At 38.9% G+C, this 22,811-nt stretch overlaps 3 protein-coding genes across 5 annotated transcripts in view; 2 read left to right on the top strand and 1 right to left on the bottom strand.

Moving 5' to 3' along the window:
- Window positions 1–1,543: 1,543 nt before the first annotated feature.
- LOC144521560 (aldo-keto reductase family 1 member D1-like) lies at window positions 1,544–5,398 on the bottom strand. Of its 2 annotated transcripts, XM_078256115.1 has the most exons (9): window positions 5,306–5,398; window positions 4,907–5,074; window positions 4,703–4,819; window positions 4,009–4,086; window positions 3,129–3,251; window positions 2,617–2,726; window positions 1,989–2,154; window positions 1,752–1,834; window positions 1,544–1,586 (listed from the first exon to the last, which is right to left on the bottom strand). In XM_078256115.1, exons 1-9 carry the CDS (start codon window positions 5,396–5,398, stop codon window positions 1,544–1,546), a joined length of 981 nt encoding a protein of 326 aa, XP_078112241.1. The 2 variants fall into 2 exon arrangements, with proteins under 2 accessions (XP_078112241.1, XP_078112242.1); XM_078256116.1 differs by lacking the exon at window positions 3,129–3,251.
- A 1,218-nt stretch (window positions 5,399–6,616) lies between these two features.
- Window positions 6,617–20,223, top strand: LOC144522400 (transcription intermediary factor 1-alpha-like). Its single transcript, XM_078257442.1, has 18 exons — window positions 6,617–6,902; window positions 7,150–7,268; window positions 7,575–7,722; window positions 8,442–8,574; window positions 8,931–9,047; window positions 9,336–9,450; window positions 9,652–9,798; window positions 9,990–10,104; window positions 10,531–10,880; window positions 13,600–13,734; window positions 13,820–13,925; window positions 14,015–14,072; window positions 14,326–14,458; window positions 14,917–15,266; window positions 15,485–15,620; window positions 16,826–16,900; window positions 17,418–17,573; window positions 17,684–20,223. Exons 1-18 carry the CDS (start codon window positions 6,626–6,628, stop codon window positions 17,918–17,920), a joined length of 2,907 nt encoding a protein of 968 aa, XP_078113568.1. The 5' UTR covers window positions 6,617–6,625; the 3' UTR covers window positions 17,921–20,223.
- A 1,660-nt stretch (window positions 20,224–21,883) lies between these two features.
- fbln1 (fibulin 1) overlaps window positions 21,884–22,811 on the top strand; it is a 30,054-nt gene continuing 29,126 nt past the window's right edge. For both annotated transcript variants that reach the window (XM_078257440.1, XM_078257441.1), the window contains exon 1: window positions 21,884–22,138. In XM_078257440.1, coding sequence (XP_078113566.1) covers window positions 22,084–22,138 — 55 coding nt within the window. In that variant the 5' untranslated portion in view covers window positions 21,884–22,083. The remainder of the gene's footprint in view (window positions 22,139–22,811) is intronic.

Here is a 22,811-nt window from a genome sequence, read left to right as displayed (position 1 = left end):
CCACATAACTCTAATAAGGACACATGTAGGACACTCCAGTGCATATCCATTCAGAGAGGCATGATTAGCTTTAAACTGACTAAAACTAATACACTAATATTAGTAGAGCTATGATTCCACTGTTTAGTTGCTGTGAGAGAAAAACAGGTTTTAGTAAATGTTGCCAGCACTTTGGTCAACCTGGTTGTTTTAAATGTGCTTTACAAATAAAGTTGGATTGGATTGGGAAGCAATGTTTTATATATAACAGTCTCCCCTCGTTGATTATTCTTATTTCTTCATGAGCTGTTAGAATACATTTTTAACTTAACCATTCAGCATCTTCTGTAACAATCATTGGTCATAAACAAAGAAATTTAATTAAAGCTCAATATGTTTTATTTTTCGTTTTCTCCAGAGCTCGTTTAAAAATTAATTAGGGGGTTGGATTGTTGTGTTTTTCATTTCTGGCTGTTATTTTGGAGCACTGCAGGGTCTGTGTGCTCGTGACCTTGCAAGTTCATTCTCACCAAGAACACAAGTCTGTTCCTTGCATTCTTGGGATTGAGACACTTAGGGTTTTCATTTCTTTTGGTAAAATAGTCAGTAGCAATCTTAAAAACTATATACAAAAACTATTACATTAAATGAATAATTTCTTATTTTCTTTGGTATTTTTGTCATATAGCCTACAAATTAGCAATGATAATTGCTGGGTAACATGTTTGTTGATATTGTCCAATGTCAATTCTCTATTATCTGATAATGTGACAAGACGATATATATGCTAGTTTATACCCAAAATCTGTCAAGACTGACAAGCAAAGCAAATCTGCAAGCCAAGCGAGCAGTCATGCCTTTCAAACATAAAAGTGGCAGTAACAAGCGTGCACTAGGGCGCGTCATAATAGCGAGCACTGGGGCCCCGTCGTAACTACTTTACGCCACTAAACTACAGATATTCTTTATTTTTGTGATCTCATACAACTGAAACCTTTACGTCCCACATTCTGATATTTTTGGCTCTTGGACTTACATAACTACCTGTTGTAGATCTGTGTTGTTTGCTAGAATGCTGCTCTTTTTTTAGCCTTATCTTACAAGTAAATAAAGTACAGGACTTTGGACTTTGGTTGTTACCCTAGTCTTCAAACTGAAATAGATAGTGATCCCGGGACCATTAGTAGCAGATCAGTATCTTAAAAAATGTTGGAAAAACAAACCTGGACGGATACTTCAGCAAACCAGAGAAGCAACTATCTGCATGTATTTATGTACATATGATTTTGCCACATTCAATTCAAAGGGGCTTATTTTCAAACCAAACTTTATTTACTATATAGCAGTAGTTAATTTCAAATCAGTTGTAAGTAACAATTTAATCTCTTTAAATATTGTGAATCTCAAATGAAACTCATAAACATCAACTTAACAACTTTGTCATTTGAACTGCATGTTAAAAACATTCATTTATTTGTGCTATTCATTTACTGTGAGCTAGAGCCCTCTAGTGTTCCCCATGAAAATGTACCAGTGTAAAATGTATTGGTGCTCGGGCAAAACATTAATATTCATCATGAAATGGGTATTCTGGATGGTCACTCCACCTGTGTTGAAACAACAAAAAAGTGTTATGTTATTATTTCTGAGCATGATGATAAGGACGTATTAGTCTTTTATAAAAATGTTCTTGCATTAGACAATAGAAACAACACAACGCATAATGTAAACTACAATTAATTACAGATGTTCCTATCAAAGCCTATACTTACATCAGCAGCTCTACAAAGCGAATATTTTTGTTCAGCGCTTCGATGGCTTTCATTTCTTCCTCAGTGAGTGAAAAATCAAATATCTGGAACAAAATATGATTATTTGTTTTACTAAAATGATTGAAATTAACTTATGTATACTCTATGAAATTAATTGTGGCACCATAACTTGAATGAAACAATATTACTATGCACAGTATATACTACAGTATGATACAAAGCATTTGGTAAACCCACCTGGAAGTTGTGTTTGATCCTCTCTGGGCTGAAGCTCTTGGGGATCACGACAACTCCTCTCTGGGCATTGAAGCGCAGAGCCACCTGGGCAGTACTCTTGTTGTACTTTTTCCCAATGGATAAGAGCAGCTCGTCCTCCAACAGGGGAGGGCATTTCACATTCACCCTTAACCAGAGACAGAAGAAAATACAAATGATGCCAGGACACAGACTTTATCAACGTTTTTATGTTTAGCATCCTAAGAGTTTGAGAGTTTGGTAACAATAATAAGGTTGCAGTGTCATAGAGGAGGCTGACATGTTGCACAGATATATTTTTTTTTATTTGATTTTGGACATTGCCAAATGATAATGATCTAGGTTAGGTTCTTTTCATAACAAGGGTTATGTGACGTGTTACTTTCATTGCAGATTTAGTCTATTTACTTTGCAGTTCAATTTTGTTATTGAACATTCAGTTCTAATCTTTAAGTGTTTCCCCTACAGATTTTAGATTTCAGTGTTTTGTGATGTCTAAAAAATGAGTTTTTTCATCCTTCCATGTATACAATGCCAGAGGGAACAACACATCAGCTGTCAATTAAAAGTCAGTTAAATTAAAAGTGCATATCTCTTTAAACCTACATACCAGGATACATCTCTGGAGGAGCCAATTGGGCAGTAGCCAACAATCACAATGTCATTCTGACGACAGTACTCCAGAAGCTTGGGTTGTGTGAAATATGGATGGCATTCAACCTACAGGTAAGTGAGAGGAAAATAAATCATTTAAAAGAAAACTGTCCCAAAGTGGTCTGACATCACATCAGTGCGCTGTGGTCTTACTAGCCAGAATACATTTAGAAATGGACAGGAAAGATCCACTCCTTTCAACACTATTAAAGCTGCCTTTTGAGACAGTCTTTGACTATTTTGTGACAAGGAGTGTCATCTAAGTATGTTGAGTATAAAACATACTATTTAGGCAACCCAAAGAGTACACAGCTATACTGCACCATCTACTAAAATGTGTTCCAATGTGGGAATGTTAGCAAGAAAACTTAGCCCTATGTAAGTATGAGAAGCTAAGCAATAAGTCTTGTTTATACACTATGCGCTCTCTGTTGTCAGTGGGGGTCTAAAGAGACATGTTGGGGTCACCTGGTTGGACACAGGCTTGTGTTTGAGGCCAGGTTTGTTCAGCAGCAGCTCCAGCTGTCTGCGGTTGAAGTTGGAGACTCCCAGAGATTTAACCAGCCCTGCGTCTTTGCAAGCCTCTAAAGCCTATTGAGAAGAAAAGATTTACATCCTCTCAAAGGCTGTTAGTGATTATCTTTACAGACTTACTGAGAGATTGGAGAAAAATATAAAGCACAGTGAAGAGAAAAAAAACAGATCTTTGAACAGAGCTTGGCTGTTTATGACACTGTCCTTGACAGTTCCTGATGCTGCAGCAGAGAATGTTCTGGCATCGACCTTTAAGTATGAAAACGTGGTTTCTCTTGATTCATTGTTTTAATGTTACAATGTCATATTTTCTTGGAAGGCGTTCACTAAAATGCAAAAAAAATAGCAGATCCTTTAAGTTGGAGAAGGAACAACCAAATTGTGGAACACCTCAATTAACATGTTAATTGACCTGTTATTAGACACTTCTAGTTAAATGTAAAGCAATCCAAAACAAGATCCATGCAATTAATCTTACTGTTATGAAGGCTATCATATTTAGTTTGTTGAGTCTGTGTCTAAACAGTGACACAGAACCACCAACTACCAACTACCAGTTACTGGTAGCATTGATGGTTTATTATTAATAGTATAAACCAACTAATTAACAAAGTTTATAAAAAACTTTTTTACGTACTTCATGTTTCTAAGTTACAGTTGTGTAAACAAGAAGCAAAAGTGAAACCATTTTTTAAATAAATATGTTAAGTGAGAAAACAAAATGTACCATATTCATACATTACAAACAACAAGGAGGAGAAGAGCAACGTCATGAAAAAGCAAGACCATCCACTGGGAACTCAATAGAACTCACCTCCCATGTTGCACACAGGTCTGTGTGGTGGTAGATGTATTTTCCATCCTGGTCTTTTGGATAGAACTCATTTCCAGGCTAGAATTTAAGCACAATTCAATAATTTGCGTTAACACTTATTACTTAAATATTGGTGACATGATCTGGTCATGTATAAACTGTACAAATCCTCTACAAAGTGAAGGTGTAGTTGGCTTTAACTTGACTGTTTAGGTTAATTTCACAACTTATCTTACAAATATTTGACTATGACCAAAACACTTACGTCAGCTTTAAACACAGTAGTTGCCCAATCTTAATCAAACATAAACCTAGCTGTCTGATCTTTTCTGAAACCTAAAACTAAACATGAGCGACGTTTTACACATGGGTTATGCAGCTACCATGCATAAATATAACTGTTTCATGAAATTGTTTTGGTATCTTATCTAGTGCATATTAAATAACTAAAAAATGATCATAACTGTCTGTTAGTTTGTGAACAGTCATGCAGATGTGTTGTGTCTTTTTTAATAAAAAAAAAAAAAAATTGAAGTATCTTACTTCAAACTATCCTATTTAATAGGGTAGATCAATAATAATAGTACTATCCAAACTAAACAATGCCAGTGGGACATACGTATCTAAGGGCAATGTTCAGACAAATAGCTGGCTGATCAGTGAACTGCAATCTATTTGTGCACTATATAGAAACCTTGAAGGCCATAGGAAGCTCAATGATGTAGAGATCCACATAGTCTAGTTTTAAGGCTTTCAGAGTCCTCTCCAAGGTTGGTCTCACCAACTCTGGTGAATGAAATGTATTCCAGAGCTGAGAAAGATAACATAGAACTAATTAGAAAACATTCAAATTAAATAAAGATGAATAAAACACATGACATATGACAGAACTTATTACCTTTCCGCAGTAAAAGATGTCCTTTCTTCGAACGGTTCCATCAGCAATCTTCTCTCTAATGGCTTTACCCACTTCGTGCTCATTGAAATACACCAATGCCCCATCAAAGTGCCTGTAACCCACATCTATGGCCAGCTTAACACACTCAAGTGCTTTTCCTTTGGGTGTCTATCGTAAATCCACAGAAAATGGAAATATTATTTGACCTGGTGTAGATTGCGTCGTGCTGTAGTTTGTGGCAATATGCATTCCTGTTTGAATAATCAATGCATGTTTACATTTTGCTGTTGATGTCTATCAATCATTGCACGTTATAAACAGCGGCACTCCTACATTACGGAGAGATCACAAGCCTAGCTAACATACAAATCTAAAACACACAGATGATATCCTTCTCACCGTTCGAGGGTCCCCATAGGTGCCCAATCCCAGCAGTGGAATATGGTTCCCGTCACTGAGAGGGATACTGTGGCTTTCTGCTGTCAGATTCATGTGTGTAAAATAATGGATAAACTGAAGTGCTCTCTAGACTGCCTACTATTCATGAAAGACCATGAACATTGAACCCTGACTTAACTTGTGTTAGTGGCTTCTTACTGAGAGCATTTGCAGATAAGTGCATAAGTGCAGATAAGTCAAACCCTGACTCTCTTCTTATGTCAATATTGTCCAGCTTTTCAGCATGCTGAGTTATATAACAACTAAGCAGGCACGCTGTTATTATTGCTATAGTTCAAATATACAGAATTCAAAAGCAGTGCCAAAATAATTAATAAAAAAAAAATAAAAAACACAATAAAAAATAACTTATACATATATTTTTATAAACAAGCTAAGTAATGATAAACCTAATCAATCATAGCGTTGGGTGGTAAATTGTGCTATGCCATTACAATGCCAATACATGTGTAATACATGGAATTTGATTGAAGATGATTTTTGCAGTAATATAATTTACGCACCTTCAGGCATATAGGCTGATATAGCCTATAAGTCAGTCATTTTTAAGAAAATAATGAATTAATGAATGGAGAATTGAAAAGTTTTACATTAATTATTTAATGAGCACATAGGCCAAACGTTTTAGTAGTGGTGATTGCCTGATCTCTATACGCATTCAGTTTTTAGGTCAGACGGAAGTGCCCAATGTAACGCAATGAAGAGTAACTTTCCCCGACGTGTAACGCAGTACTACCTGTTTTATTAACTACAGTAATGATATTTCTTAAAAAAAAAAAAAAAAACTGGTTAGTAACGGACTAACTTGCAGAGTAACAGACATCAGCCTTTGACCGGTGGAGCTTGTTCTCCATCACTGTTATTAGAACGCGCACTGTTTAACCCCGCCCCTCTCATGCCGCAACAAGCGCGTGAGGTGCAATTTGAGCAACACATCCTATCTCACAACATCTGCGCCACTACACACCCTTACGCGGAGGTATTGTAGTCTATTTTATCTTTCGTGCTACAGGTTTGTGCTCCAGTCGATATACTGTCGTTTTACGAAAAGGTAACATATTCGCCTATATCAACATCGCTGTGTTTAAAAAAAACAAAAAAAAACTGGCGAGTGAGAAGGAACATGCAGGTGTGAGAAGATGTTCTTTTCGCGAAGTGTAGGAGGAAAATGACTATTGAGCCTGGTCTGGTCTGCTCACCTGTGTGGGTGCATATCGTGTACACAGAGAGATCCAGCCTTGAAGGCTAAAAGTGCAGCAAATGGATGGACACACAGAAACGCAGGAGAGGAGGGATGCTGCTGCCATTGTCGTTGAGAACGAAGCTGAGAGCAAGCAAGTGCAAGAGGAAAAGTCCGATGCAACCGGACAACATTACCTGGACACTTGCCCCGTTTGCCATCTAAACTTTCACAGTCGAGAGCCCAAACTTCTGCCGTGTTTGCACTCTTTTTGCAAGAAATGTTTGCCTTCGCCCTCGAGGAATTTGGCCATGGTAGAGCCACCAAACTCCCAGGTTGACAGCGCGACCAAACCACGTGAGTCAGTTTGTTTACAAACAAAGATCATGGATCAATTAGGGCATCAATTTCCCTGCATGCAAGGACGTGACAATTCATTGTGGCTCTGTAAGGCTGGTGCGTTTAAGTGCATACATTTTACACACATGGACTGTCTTTTGACTATACATGTTGTTTTGCTATGTGTCAGTTATTTTATCAAAAAGCATATCCATTTCCAATTTGACTGATTTAGACCAACATGTGTGATCCTGTTTGGTTCCAGTGAATGTGATCCGCTGTCCGGTGTGCAGACAGGAGTGTATGGAGGTAGATGTGATGGTAAACGCCTTTGTGAAGGACTCAGTTGAGGCTCCCAGCAGCACAGTGGAGAGGCAGGTCCAGGTCAGTGACACAATGCTTTACCATACGGGGGCAGCCTTGTAACTGGTTTGTATGGTAATGGCTCTACTAGTCCTACATGATAAGCAATGGCGTGTGCCTTGAGGGCTGAACTGGAAAAATTGAGGTAGCCTGTACTTGAGGTGTATCAATTACTTGGATATGTATTTTGTCCACTCTGACATACTTTTTGCCAGTTAATCTAATTTAATTTTGCTTGATCAAACGAGGCCCAGCATCTCTCCCACATCTTGTTACCTGCCCACCTAAAATGTATCGGCCTCTGATGCTTGTCTCATCTACCTGTAGCTCTGTATGACCTGTGATGACAGCACTGAAGCTGCCGGGTTTTGTGTGGACTGTGTTGAGTACCTGTGTGCCACATGTGTGGAGGCCCATCAAAGAGTCAAATTTACCAAAGACCACACCATCAGACAGAAAGCAGAAATATCAAAAGGTATTTTAACCAGTGTCCTTATCTTGTTGTTTTCTTCTGTGAAATACATGTACTTGTGGTGTTTCCATGACAATAGAAAGTGCTATTATGGGATCAGTGCTGCAGATGTCACACTTTCCTCTGGGTTCAGTATAGATCTTATAACAGGAGGGCCTTGGTAGCCTAGTGGTTATAGCTCGTGCCATATGACTCTGGCCTTCGGACCTTTGTTGCATGTCATACCCCTCTCTCTAAATAAAAAAAACAAAAATATGAAATAATAAAAAATGCATCAAAATCAAATTTATTTTATAGGGTAGTCCATTTAACATGATCTGACATACAATGTAAAACAAGAAATCACCTTTGAAACATTGGCACTTGGTATTACAGCAATATTTTACATTACACTCTTGACTAATACTAATATTGTTTGAAATAAACGTTGAGCTTATCTGCCAGAGTATTTTAATGGCCCAAATGATAATTATACATTTTACACAGAAATTGATCATTGAACCCCATTTCAAAGCAATTTTGTGGTACTGGTAGCAATTTAAACCTTGGTTAAATAATGAAAGACATTGTTCATTAAGTGCAGCAGAATTCCAATTCAATTAAAAGATTTAGATGTGCACTTTGAAAAGAAGCAAAGGTCAAATGCTTATTATAAAGGATGTCAAATGTTTGACTTGCCAATTACCCAGACTGAAAGGCCAAATGATGATTGTTTTTTTCAGAGGTCCATGGTATGTCTACTCAGAGGCCGATGTTCTGTGACATCCACAAACAAGAGCCACTGAAGCTGTTCTGTGAGACCTGTGACCTGCTAACCTGTCGTGATTGCCAACTAGTCAAGCACAAGGACCACAAGTACAGTCACAATTTACAATATAACATAATATAATTATATTATATAAAGATTTATACACCTATGTATACATTTCAGTTTTGTTTGACATTACACTTAACAATGAAGGGGCGTTTAATGTGATTAACATGCATTTACTATCTGACATTTGAGTTTGCATAAAAAAGCCATATATTGATATACATTTAGATACTAAACCCATACTGTTATTGTGCACTCTGCAGAAGTTTTACTGAACCCCTGTTAGTTTTAGGAGTGCTGCTGTACATCCTTTCATCCGTATCACCCAGTTGAGAATGTTTGCTTTGGAAATTGCATTTGAAATTACATTGTTGTTCTTTTGTTCTTTTTGGACTAGTTACCAGTTCCTTGAAGATGCTTATAAAAACCACAAACGGCACATGGAGAGCATGACCCATCAGCTGCAGGAGAAAAAGAAACTGATTGAAGACATATCAAACTCCATAAACAATGGGTGTGTACATTTCCCCACACCACATGATTACACATGTCAAGTACGCAAAGTGTATCCATCCCAAAGGTTGAAGGCGCTCATAGTTTATAGAACTGTTTACATTTTTACATTCACATGGCCTCTAAATCTCATGGACAAGAAAAACTGTAAAGGATAAAAGCATGCCAGTAATGATGAGATGTCTCCAAAATGTGATTTGAAATACTTGTTGTTATTATTAATGTTTGATTTTGCACATCATTTGTCAAATTTGAATACCTATTGATAGTTGTAATGTATGCTTTTCAGACTTCTTCAGGTTGATCAGAACCGTACGTCTGTACATAATGAAATAAAGAAATCCATCTGCAGTTTGATTCTCGAGATTAACAAAAAGGGCAAGATGCTCGTTAATCAGCTTGAGGTAAGACAAAAGCTTTTGAATATATTACAAAACAATGCTATTTATTAGTTACATGCTCTAGACCTGTAGCTTGCTGTGGTCTTGTTTCCAGAAGAACATTACTTGCATGCAAACTCAGTTGACTGTCTTACCCCGAGGCCCAGAGTGCATTCCCTCAAGCTGTTTGAACATTGCAGATGATTATTTATTTATGTTTTCCAGGCTGTAACAAAGGATCATAAGAGTGTCCTGCGAAAACAACACGAGGACATCGGCTATCTATCCAGACACCTGGATCATGTCATCAACTTCACCAAATGGGCCACAGCCAGGAATGGGGGCACGGCCCTCTTATACTGTAAACGTTTGGTATGGCTTGTCTGATCATTCATTCACTATCACATCATAGTCTTGTTTTTTCAACATGAAACTCAGCTCAGCTTTGAAAGCCGGTTAAATGCATGGTTGTGTCTTGGATGTGATGAAGTGGGAACATATGCCTTTTGTAACACACACAATTCCTCCTTTAAAAATTATTAATAACATCCCATCTGTTGCAGATTCTCTTTCAGATTGGAAACCTCCTGCGGGCAAAATGTAGTACCTCGTTTATACCACAGAGCACTATACGCTTCCAGAGTCAATCCTCTTATTGGGCTTCAAATGTTGATCTGGGTAAGATCATGAAAAAATATTTCTTGAAACTGTTTTTACTTGTATTTTACAACATCAACATGGAATAGTGAACATTACACGTGCTATGTGCCTAGACACCGCACCAGAAGATGTTTTCTTGGTTCCAGCCTTTTCATAGTGAGAATTGGCTTTTGTTTGTTACTGATTACTGTAAATGAAATATCTTTGGGTTGTATACTGTCAAATCAAGCCATTTAAAAACTTCAAATTGGGCTCTAGGAACGTGTGAGGGACATTTTTCAGTATTTCTTTACAACACTTAATAACCCGTAAAGTTTCCCAAACCTTACTGCCCACACTTTCTCTTTCCCACAGTTCTCTGCAGAAGTTTTGTCTGTAACCTACTGTGTAGTCTGTATCCCTACTTGTTATGCACATCCTGTCTCTGTGTGTATGTTTCCTCAGGCTCTTTAGTGGTGGAGAGTATCCCAGGCCACCAGCTGGGTGGTTTTCAGGGTATTCCTCATCAGCTCTCCCACGCTGGGCAGGGCCCCTCAGGCTCACCCTACAGCTGTGCCCTGGGAGCAACCCACAATACTCTGGCTCAGCTCCAGATGCAGGTGGACAAGCTAAACCCACAGGCCAGCTGGCAGCCCCAACCACCTCCTCCACCCTGGACATGGTACCAGAGTGTCCGACTACAGCGAACTGTCTCCAACAGTATGCTTCCCCAACCAGGCCGCCGGTTTATGGTGCCTCCTCCCAAACACGTCAGCCCAACTAGCATCTTACCGAGCACTGGGTTTACGCCCCAGGTTAGTGTGCATTTCTGTGTGTTAGTGTGCATGTGTCGCTCGTGTCCATTTGACTGACAAGCCCTCTTAATAAGCACCGACAGTGGACGGCATTGTCCTAAATAGAGCTGACAGCCTTCACATCCTGGGTAATTCATGTCTTTCCTTGTCAAGATAAGTTTTAGTCTTGGAAGAGCTTATGACTCAAAATCCTAATACAAAACAGCTAAATCTGCAGTGCAACAGGAGCCAACACGTGACAAAGGACGGACCCAAGATTCCATAAGAAAGGGTTGATAACATCTCGTCATCCAAGTTGTTTAGTCTAGTCCACAGGGTGTTTAGGTTCCAGCTCTGAAGTATAGGCTCATTCACAGGACAATACTGGCGTGTGAACTGCACACATAAGTTGTGTGATACTGATGTGAACAAGCTGTTATGGCTGCATAATGAACTCTCAAATGTTATCCGTAGTAAAGTAATATACCAGTAATTTTGCATGTTTTACTGTGTACTTAATGATACTGCTGACTATTTTTCAAAGCAGGCTGTAGTCTTACTGTAGTAGGTTTGTAGATTGTGTTCTGGGTATTGTCGCTGTTGTTTTTCTTTATACGTCACAATGGTACAATCAAATTAAAGATATTTAAGAATAACTGAAAAGTCTATAATTTAAAAATGGAATAACAACTGCTTTTATTTTTGTCAAGAGCTACTTTATTGTTATGTTGTAGTGCAGCTGTAAGTGCAAATTCATTTGAAAAATATATACATCTCAAACCACAGAGTCCCCCTCACATAACAAATCCCAATTTAACCTGCTCATAGCGTTGATAAATAGAAAAGCTGACATGATGAGGCAAGTTGATTTTAATACTGTTGTGAAATAAATTAAAATCAAACCTGGAAGATTTTTGCAAAAACAGTGACAGCTGCATTCTCTAAAGAGTGTTTAGTATTAAAGCAACTGAAAACGTCCTTTGAAATCTTAATTATTTCTTTATAACATTCAATTTCCATGACTTTAACATACAAAAACTCAGTTTAGGTGTGGATTGATCAGATATTATCATGTATTGACAGTTTGTAGGAGGAGAAACTGCACATGAAAGGTTAAAGGGGTGGTTCAGAATGTTGGACATAGGACCTCTTTTCCAAGTTAGCCAGTGTGTTATTAATCAGTGGAGACCATTTTCAACACTTTTCATCCAGTCCTTCCAGTTGCAGAGTTCGCTGGTGCTAGGCTAGCTCAAGTCAACAGTATCTGCTAGCCAGCCACTAAAAACAGTGTTATCCACTCCACAGTACACCCAAGGCAAATAAATTATAACGCCAGACTATTGATGTAAATGTCTGTGTTGATAGAATAATGTTAGAAATAAAACTACCCTTGCATCGCATCGCAATAGTTATACTTTGTTCCCTGTAGTTGGTAGCATAGGCTACAGCAGCGGCGGAGTGATATTACCTAGGCTACTGAGAAAGCCGGTTTCCATGACAAGTTTATTTACCTGCCGCTGCAATTTGCATGTAAACTGTCCGAGCTTACATGACTTTTCTGTCAGCAATTACCTAAAGTTAGCGGTTAGCCCAGCCAGGTATCTACCAAGAGTGTAGCTATACTGTTAGCTAACGTTGTCACTCTCCACAATGCATTGAACTGTAACGTTATCTCCACTAACGTTGTCAGTCTCAATCTATCAGTAGCAGCTAGGCTAACGTTATGAAAGGGGCTAGCTTTATTAGCTAGAGTAGCCTACCAAAAGTTATTACCTGTTCATCAGTAGCTGTTGGTGCATCTGGAAAGACGGATGGAACCGCATTCATTGTCAGTGACTTGTGGTCCTTTAGATTGCGGGGTTTTTCAAAGTCGTCTGGTCTAAAATGATCACTACACATTTGCCACTTGAGTAGAGTCTCCGCCTTGATGTCCAAGCCAGCAGCAAGAAGCCACAGTTGGTTCCTTTCTGGATCTCCCAATGATAATTTGTGGAAACTTTGTGGTGCCCATCTGTTTGGTTTATTTTTACAATTTCTAAATGCACACTGAATCACCATGTTGCATAGTCCTTAGTTTCCAATCCAATGCTTCAATACCAATGTACTAGGCTACTACTAGGTGTCCCGACTGTAGTGCGCTTCTCTGTTTACTTTTCGGCGCAGTACTACTGACCGGAGCAAAGTAAAATTCCGCCGCTGCAGAGAAACTAGTCCCTCAAAATGTAATGTGATCATTGAGATGCAAGGGTAGTTTTATTTCTAACATTATTCTATCAACACAGACATTTACATCGATATTCTAGCGTTATAATTTATTTGCCTCGGGTGTACTGTGGAGTGGGTAAGACTGTTTTTAGTGGCAGGCTATCAGATAGTGTTAATTTGCTCTAGCCTAGCATCAGCGAACTCTGCAACTGGAAGGACTGGAATAATTAATAACACACTGGCTAACTTGGAAATGAGGTCCTATGTCCAAAATTCTGAACCACCCCTTTATAGCTAATATTGAACAATAATAAGTCTCAGGCAGATCAGCCTAGAACTTCTGAGTCTTTTGTGTTATGAGTTTAGTCCCCTCTGTTCTGGTTATTGCCACGTGGCGTCGACCCACGCAGCCAGCAACAGAGTAATGAAAGCGCAATGTTTCATCTCCACCTCTATTATCACATGGCATGACAGGAATGTAGGATGAAAATGATTGAAGCATTTCTACCCATCGTTCTGTTTCTCTGTCTTGTAGCCTCTGAGGGGAATGGGAAGCAGCTCCAGCTACCAACCCAAACCTATGGACGTATTTTCCTCTTCACCTCTGTACACCCATACGACACCACTGGCCATCAATGGTGGCGTCAGTTCACCTCAATCAGGACAGACGGCAAGTGACTCCATCCATTTATGTAAACTACATTTGTGCACATTATATTTACAATTAAGTAAACAACATGCAATGTTGTGTTTAGATTGAGCCTACGTATCTGAATAGGAGGAACAATTCAGATTGTCCGATATATATGCTGAAACCAAACTATCCCCAGAGCCTGCCACCTTCTTTCCTCCACAGAAATGGTCTGTATGTCTGTGCCATTTGTATGTTTGAAGACGATATGTATTGCTGTATTCTTGATAAAGGAAAACAGATTTTTATTTCTCTCAAGGACAAGGACAGCAGAATTCTCTAGGGTACGTTGCTGTTTCCCAGGAGGAGAAAACGGGGTAAGGAAACAACTGCACGCATGCGCACACACACACACACACACACACACACACACACACACACACACACACACACACACACACACACACACACACACACACACACACACACACACAAAAGCACAGATTCTGTCCCTCTGAATATTGTGTAGCTCTGAACAGTACTGCTTTAATATAATGCCACTCTCTTTGTGCCATTGGTCTCTCCAGTGAATTTGGCTTTATTCTAATTGGTTCATGCTTTGCTCCCAAGGACATTAACCTGGAAACCGCCAGAAACACACCAGGCTAGTGGAGCAGTGGGCTCAGCTGTCAATAAAAGACGAAGATCGTCACCAGCGCCCATCATTGTCATTAAAGATGAGCCTGACGATGACAGTAGCTATGTAAGGAGACAGTAGGTTATTAGTACAGTCCAATGACTCTTATAAACTGTAGACTTGAATTTTGGGAGATGCAAAGCTGCAAAGCTTGTTACTGTAGCAAGATTTTTTAATAACTAACACAGAGTTTGAATTTAAAGGAAATGTGCAGTGTATTACAATTTGGACATATTTTTGGAGTTTTGGCCATAACCACAGTAATATTGAGATCTGAAAACACAGAGACTATTGCTACAATGAAGTAAGATGGGGAAAGAAACATAAGCAGTGAGACAGGTTGTAAACAAGCCAACAGCTAGATTTTCTAAACCTCTTTATTTGGAGGTAAAACCCAAAGAGAGGGCGCCTGAAATGTCAGTAATAATCCTGCGGGCAAAACTATGCCAATTACTGTAGAGTAAAGTTGAGTCCACTTACTACATATTGGTTATATATAGGAGCTGTTTTTTTGTGGATTTCAGGTACAAGCCAACCAAAGAGCGAGCCTCCCTGACAGCACAGGTGACCAACCCCAAATCCGTGGCCAAGGTGAGGGGAACAAAGTCCCGACTCCTCTTCAAAGCACAGACGACAAACCCCATAGCCCATTACAACCCTCAAGCAGTCCATGGGTCCAGAGTAAGACTAAAGCTCCAAATCACATCCGTTCACTGGGAGAACCGCAGGTAGACCAGCACCAAGCTCCGCTGAAAGGCTCTAATGAAGGCGTGTGTGCTGTGTGTCAGACTGGGGGAGAGCTGCTGTGCTGCCATAAGTGTCCCAAGCTTTTTCACCTTTCGTGCCATGTTCCAACTCTCCTCAAATCTCCCAGGCAAGCTATGACAGGGGAAATTAATCAATTTATGGTTTCAGATGAAAACCCCACAACTCATGTTTCTTTTGATTTTCATGTTTATACTAGAATCAAGGAAACAAGTTGTTTTCACATTTTGGTGTGAGGTTTTTAAATGAGAGCAGCATTACCCACTTGTTAATTTATGTTTCTGCTTACTGGTTTTTGTATTGAGTCTCTGGGCTGTTTCTTCTCAGCGGGGAATGGTTTTGCTCTTTCTGCCATGACCTGTTAGTGCCTGAGATGGAGTATGACTTTGAAAGCAAACCTGAAACCAAATCAGTAAAGAAGGAGCCAGATTCTGAAGGAGGATTTCCCCCTTTGGACAAACAAGTCAGTACTCGTTTTTTATTTTTTTTTAAATTACAGTTATTTTGTTACCATAAAGATTACATAATTATAGTATATAGTAGTAGTAAAATAATATTTTGGATAGTAAACACCTCACCTTACCTCTGTACCCCCTGTACCTCTGTAGTTTTATCCACCGTAAACTTAGTCATATTTCTGTATTGTTTTTACTATAACTATATTATGTAGTACAAGTAGGGTTGGGTATCGTTTGGGTTTTTTCCGATACTGGTGCTAAAACGATACTTTTAAAACGGTGCCGGTGCCTAAACGGTGCCTGAACCAATACTTTTAAAAAGATTTAAAAAAAAAAATGTATATATTTAAAAAAGAAAAAAGGAGCACAAAACGAAAGTCAGCGACATTTAAGAACGGCTTGTTTATTGCTAAGGCCATATGGTCAAAATTCAGTCATTGATTAATAATGTAATAACAATAACTTATAACAATAACTTATTTCACCTGTAAATTGCTGGTAAATGACAAAAATAACCACTAGATGGAAAAGTAGTATTTTACAATAACTTTGAATGCACCACGAGGCTGGCAGGTGAGTTTTAAATGAACGCACCGTCTATTGTTTTTCTGACAACGGCAGCTGCGGACTGTTACGTCCCGGTGTTGGAATCCTCTACAGTGAAATACAGTCTCACCGGTTAACGTTAGCTGTCAGCATTTTAACCGTGTTTAATCCAGCTGCTAGCTAACGGTCAGCTAACATTACCAGATGTATTAACTAGCGTCACATTCAGCGATGCTTCTAACGTCTGTTTCGGAGCATCAGAGGGCAGCGCTGGCAATTCAGTAGCACCGAAATGAGGTACCGAAATCCGCGTTAATATTCGATCCGGTAGATACCGGTTGTTAAGGCACCGGTGCCGTATTAGCACCGGATTTCGGTACCCAACCAGCCATTTTGTAATACAATTGTGTGTGACGCAATGCATTTGAAAAGCAATATGTTGCTTAATGCAGTATTTTGTAGTGATTTAACAACAGTAGTATTTGGGCTGACACAAAGCAGATCCTTGTCAGATTTTCTGTTCTGAGAGGCAAACCTCACCAATATGGAACTTCAAAGTGTCAGGTTCAAATGATTAAGTAAGCAGATGCAATAGACTGTGGATTGGAGAACTGTATTTGGTTATCAGTTGTATTAAGTCAATTGTCTTTTTGTACCGCTGCAGAAGTGTGAGAGGCTGCTACTGCACTTGTTTTGCAGCGAGCTGAGTTCAGACTTTCAAGGGTCTGTATCCCCCTCGGTGAGTCTAAAAGTTTGGCTGGCAACAGGCGAAAGGTTCACAGGATTAATGTCACATGGAGTTACTGTAATTGTAATTTTAATGATGTGTAATAAGCAGTATTTCTCAGTAAATACAGGGACATTATGAATCAGAAGCAGAGCAATTCAGTCAGGTACTGTAAGTATAAAGGGATTTGTTCTGATGACACATAGTTTGTACTGTTTGCTATTGCAGTGGATTACCTTTAACAATTATAAACTATACACTGTACATTACAGTACATACAACACTGTATTTGTGTGTATTTAACACTTAGCAGGTTAGCACTTAACTGCAGTGCACATTTTTGGCTTGAAATACCTCAGTTTATTATAAACCTTCATGTAACAAAATGGGATACAAATACTTGACCTCTTGTGCACAATGCTGACATGTAATACTTTATATATATATGAGATATTAATCATGATTTTACTTCAACATCTCCCCATGAAGTTTTATTGTTTTATTATCTCTCCCTTTCTAAATACTGTAGGTATGTGCTAATAACAGGCTGACTATAAAAGCACCAATGGATCTTTCCGCTGTGAGAAAACGACTGGAAGCCAAGCAGAGTCTGTGCTACCAAAGCCCTGCAGAGTTTGTATCAGACATCAGGCTCGTCTTTGGCAATCGTGCAGTCCTCAGTGAGGTATTCTAGAAATAATTGTTTTCAAAAAGCCATTTTTTCAGCATTATTCAGTGCTTAACACCTGGTAATAAAATGCTTTGCCCTCATCCTTGCTTCTACTTGCGTGGCAGGCTGACACAGAGGTCGCCATGGCAGCCAGGAAGCTTAAAGAGCTGTTTGAAGAGCACCTGAGGGTCATCTTCCCTGACCAGACCTTTCCAGAAATCAAACTGGAGATGATACCTACTGCCCTTCCTGACTCTCAACTCTCATCTCTTGACAATATATTCCAGCATGCAAAGCGCCAGCGCACATATTCAGACTCCCAGGATACCCCAAGCTGTCCCAGTGGAGAGGGCGTGGCATGAAAGCACACATATTCTTAATTTGTTTAGATATTCGACAACACTGCCAGCACCAGGTAATATGTGGTGTGTTCCACTTTATTACAAACATTTATAATACACAGTCACCGTCAGGTCACCTAAAATGTTTTGAGTGGTTAATGATTCAATTATATTGCAAGCAAACAACTATGATACAGGGCACCACATTAGTTCTATTTTCTGGACTAAGCTGCATTACAGCTGTTGCATCTACTCTGAATCTGACTTATGCTAAAAGTACATACATGCAACACATGCAGGTGTTTACAGCATAAAGCTGACCAGCTATTATGGTGAGCAGTCTTTTGTTTTGGTTAAGTTGTCAATTCAAGCTATCAAGTCTGCTCACAGTAGATACATCCATCGACACTGAGCTAATGTGGCCAGGTCTGGTGTCTTTTTCCTGTTTACTTCTCCATGTGTAAATATAGAAGTGATCAGAGGAAGGATGTTAATCCTCAGCTTTGATGTCTGTGGTCTATTTTATGGGGAATAAGATGTGTTATGAAGCCCCTCCAGGCCTGTAAAATGAAAACATCAAAGGAGTCAAAGCTGCTTGAATAAACCCAAGACTGTTTAAGATGTTATTGTCACACATCATTACACAATAGTTCAGCCTGGTGTAATTTATCAGGATTTTATAGTGCAGAACTACAGATCTAATGTTGTAAAGGGAAATGTTAGGTGCATTTATTTATGTTTATTTAAAAAAAATATTATATATATTATTGGATTATATTGTGAAAGGGTGAGACTCAGAGATCTCTTTTATTCCTCTTTCCATTCAGGCACTGAATGGATTTATTTTTGGATTTATTTATTTTATCTTTATTATTATTATTTATTCTTTTGAGTTCTTGTAGTTCTTTTTTACGTTCAATATCACACCAATACAACTCTGCAACTATTTATTCTTTAACTCAGGCTGAAGCCCCTTTTTTTTTATTTGTGTTAATTGTTGTGTGGTTTGTGTTGTATATTCTTCATGTGATGTCTCCCTGCTGCATACAAATTGCCCTTTTGGGACAAAGAATGAGCTGAACTGAACTGACTCTGTAACATATCTTCCACACACTCACCATTGTGAACCGTTTTATTATAATACCCAAGAGCCAGGACATTTAGCCATAAACCTACTTGCATGCAAATCAACTTGCAGGTGTTTACAGGCTTCAATAAAATATGATAGCTTACATCAGAGTAATGATTCTGGGTAATGAATAATGTCATAAACCCCCTTCACCCTATAAATGCATGTAAATGGAGTCTATTAATGTCCTACTTAAGAATAAGAAATGTATTTCTTCCCTCATTACAACAAAGCCATTTCTCCTTTAACAAGTTTCTACAGTTGTGTTGACTAGCAGTGAACAAGTCCTTCAGGCCCCACAGGCCAGGCCTCTGACTGCCGGCTGTGTTAGTGGCCCTCTGCTGATTGACACAGACGTGGCAAGACAAGCTTTGTTGAGCTTCAAAGGAACTGTACTGCACCCCCAACAACAAGATTAACACTGTTTGAATGCGACCTCGGCCACTCCAATTTCCTCCACCTATGAGCTAAAAGGTCAGCTCACGCTGCTGTTTCTTGTTAAAGCCCAACGTAGATTGGAGGTGGAATGGAAGTCTGGTAGTTTCTGGAAAGCAGGCATGATAAGTAGCCCTCAGATGTTCACTGTGCTTTTAGCCAGCCAGGGTTAAAGCCCGGCACTGGTCTGGCTCTCATTTCGGACATTCTTCATTTGTAACATGATGCCTATTATCTATTTTCTACATTACACTAAGGCAAAGATAAGATTAAGGACAACAGTAAAGGGGTGCTCTTTGTTGTAGTAATAACTGCAAGATCACAGAGGGGGGTCGCCACATCCTTGACTGATAATGTAATTGTCTGCAGGAGCCAAATCTGTGCTGCTATAGCAACAGCCTACTTTTAACATATAGGCCCTGCACAGTTTAAATATTCCAGGACCATAACATTGTTTTAGCATGTTTTACTTAATTTTCTACAATAACTTATCACTTTTCAATGTATGCTGTAGTGTGTTTGATTTGTGAATAGTGTTTTTGCTACCTTCTGCTGGTTTTCATTCATTAAGCTAACATCAATTTGCAGAAAACATGCTAATCCATTACTATAAACTCCATGTCTGCTTTTGTTGTTGCCAGGGTTGACTCGCTGTACTGTTAGTGTGGCACGGTAAGTGCAGATTGATTTAAAAATATGTTTTCACTGTGCAACTGTAAAGTAAAAGACAAAAAAATAAAGGCAGACATGTTCACTGTGATGGATTACCTCATCAAGCAAGTTCTCTGCAATCTCATTTTTACACCGTAGGGGGATGTTTTTTTTCCGAATGGGTTTTATTGTGGAAAAAAAATGAATCCTGGATACCTACATTGAAAAAGGCAGTTGTATTTTCTAAATAAGAAAGATAAATAACGTAACATTAAAACTTACATCCCCACTCCATATCCTAAGACAGCTCTGCAATAGTGGTACTATATAGTGAAATCATTGGTGACACATTGCTGGTAACATGCATAAATGCATATTAGCATCCAAAGCATTCAAAACACTGGTGTGGTCTATTAAAATGTGGTTTTATAGGAAGATTGTTGACAGTACACCAGAAATGTGGACTATATTGGACTGAAGAGCGCAGAGATTGAGACTCGACTTGTCACACACTACACTTAAACAGTGCAGTTACCATTTATAACTGCCATATACTTGTGGGCTTTCCTGTATGCTTGTGGTGTCCTGATATCAAGTCCTTGTAGATGTTTCTAGACTGGCTAGACTGTTGGTGGAGACATGTGGCTCTGATTAGAAGATCATTTAACCTCTCTCTGTCACCATGCCCAGAGTCAGTAGACTGATTGAATTTGCAGAGGGCTTTAGTTGGTACAAAATGTTTATAACGCAGTCTAGCAATTATTTCTCCACTCCTTGCCAATTCTGGTAGACTTGTGCGTGTATGTGCATGCACGTGTGTGTGGCTTGTTTATATCTAGCTCCTTCCCACAGCTCATGATCACTTTGGCTGACACTGTGCCCACATCTGTAGCATGTTAAAAATGCTTTAATTCATTAACTTTGAGGGAAAATGCCTCATTTTCTTTGGTACAGCTGTGAAGTTAAGTACACAAAACATAGGCTCAGTAGTTAGCCTACAGGAACCTTAAATACCACTGTGCAGATACATTTTTAAAGGGGATTCAAATATAAGGGAGTATGCAACATCATAAAGCCAGTTTCCATTTTGATCTATCATCTTTCTTAGGGTGCAGCAAACTCAAATGTAGCAGTGAATAAATATAGTTATTTGCAGGCAATGACAATTTTTTTTTATTATTGTTTTATCCCCCCTATTTCCTCTAGAGATATCCAAAAGATTTCAAGGCTTACAGACTGGACACAGCCACAAGATATTTTTAAGTTACCCCAAAACTGGCTCCAGATGTTGAGTAATCAGTACAATCATTAGTCACAGACAGAAAAAGTCTACTCTGCTATTGATGGGAAGACAATTTCCATGTGTGCATGCATACATTGCAGCACAGTAGCCTGAAGTCACTTACAATTCCTCCTGTAGGCAGTAAAACCCATTTCAGCCCACAACTCCCTACATTTCAGGTCTTATACTTCCAACTCACATACATGCGTCAATTATATAACATCTTTTAAAAAGATAAGCCAAGTGTCAGAACATAGTAATACATTACAGTATAAACTCACTTCTTCTAATCTAATCTTTTATGTGAAGCACTTTGAATTGCTGCTTAAATGCGCTATATAAATAAACTTGCCTTGCCTATAACCAATCTGTAAGTCTCAATAGCGAAATTATATTTTTTTATTTGTAATATACTGTAAATGAGCTTACGATGAATGGCTTTACGTCGCTGTCTGTGGCCTCAGCCCGCCCCTCGCAGTGTCATAATTGGACGCTCATTCCTCCAGTCAGCTGCAACTGCGACTCACTCAGCTCCATCACATCTACGTCTTTCCCGCGGACTCGGTCTTTCTTTTTTTAAAGGAACACTGCTGTTTATTTACACATCCTGCAGGAAAACAGCATAGGCAAGTTCAGAGCTCTCGGACACCTTTTATTTCCCCCAGTTGAATCTCTCTTTCTCATTCAATGGCTCCGTGTGTAGTGCTGCTCTGCTCTCTGTTCGGAGTTCTCCTTGGCCAAGGTAAGTTACCTTTCTGTAAAAATCCCTACTACGTGACGACTTTTAATTAAGATAAACCACACCAAGCCAAAGAATGTTACAGGCAGCTATTTGATGCTGATGTGGGTGGATATTATATATTGCATGATAACATTTCTCATGGATTTGTGAAGGTATTTACAGTAAGAATGAAAGTGATGATAGGCAAAGAGTGAGACCCAGGGAGGTGATGAATTTGTCACAGGACTAGTTGGGGCATGTGATAAAAGCACAGTTCACAAAGCTGGGTGCTTCAAAGTGTTGCAGGTTTGTACTGAAGTAGGGTTAACATTGTATAGGCTATATATAACAAAACACCATGATAACTGCTTTAGAAGGTTTTTTTCTGGTTCTATTGTTTTCTCTTTCAACTTACAATGTAGTTAATGATATTCAGTGTTATATAAAGTAATGTCTAGCAGCTGTAAACGCTTTGCACACTGCATTGTGTAGGACAGAAATCCAGATGCTACATATTTACGCAACTTAAAAATGTCATATCAAAAAGTAAACTGTGTCTTTAACTCTCTCTTTCATTCATTGCATTTTGTTTAGGCTATAACCTACATGCAACTTGATTTATAAAGTGATACAAGAAGATGTCACATTAAGAGTGTTAAAATACAGTTTTGCATTTAAGTTGTATGTAAGAGTT

This window comes from Sander vitreus, chromosome 8 (genome assembly GCF_031162955.1).
Source record: "Sander vitreus isolate 19-12246 chromosome 8, sanVit1, whole genome shotgun sequence".
NCBI lineage: Eukaryota > Metazoa > Chordata > Actinopteri > Perciformes > Percidae > Sander > Sander vitreus.
Note: the sequence above shows the minus strand (reverse complement) of the source record. Positions and strands in the feature narration are given on the sequence as shown.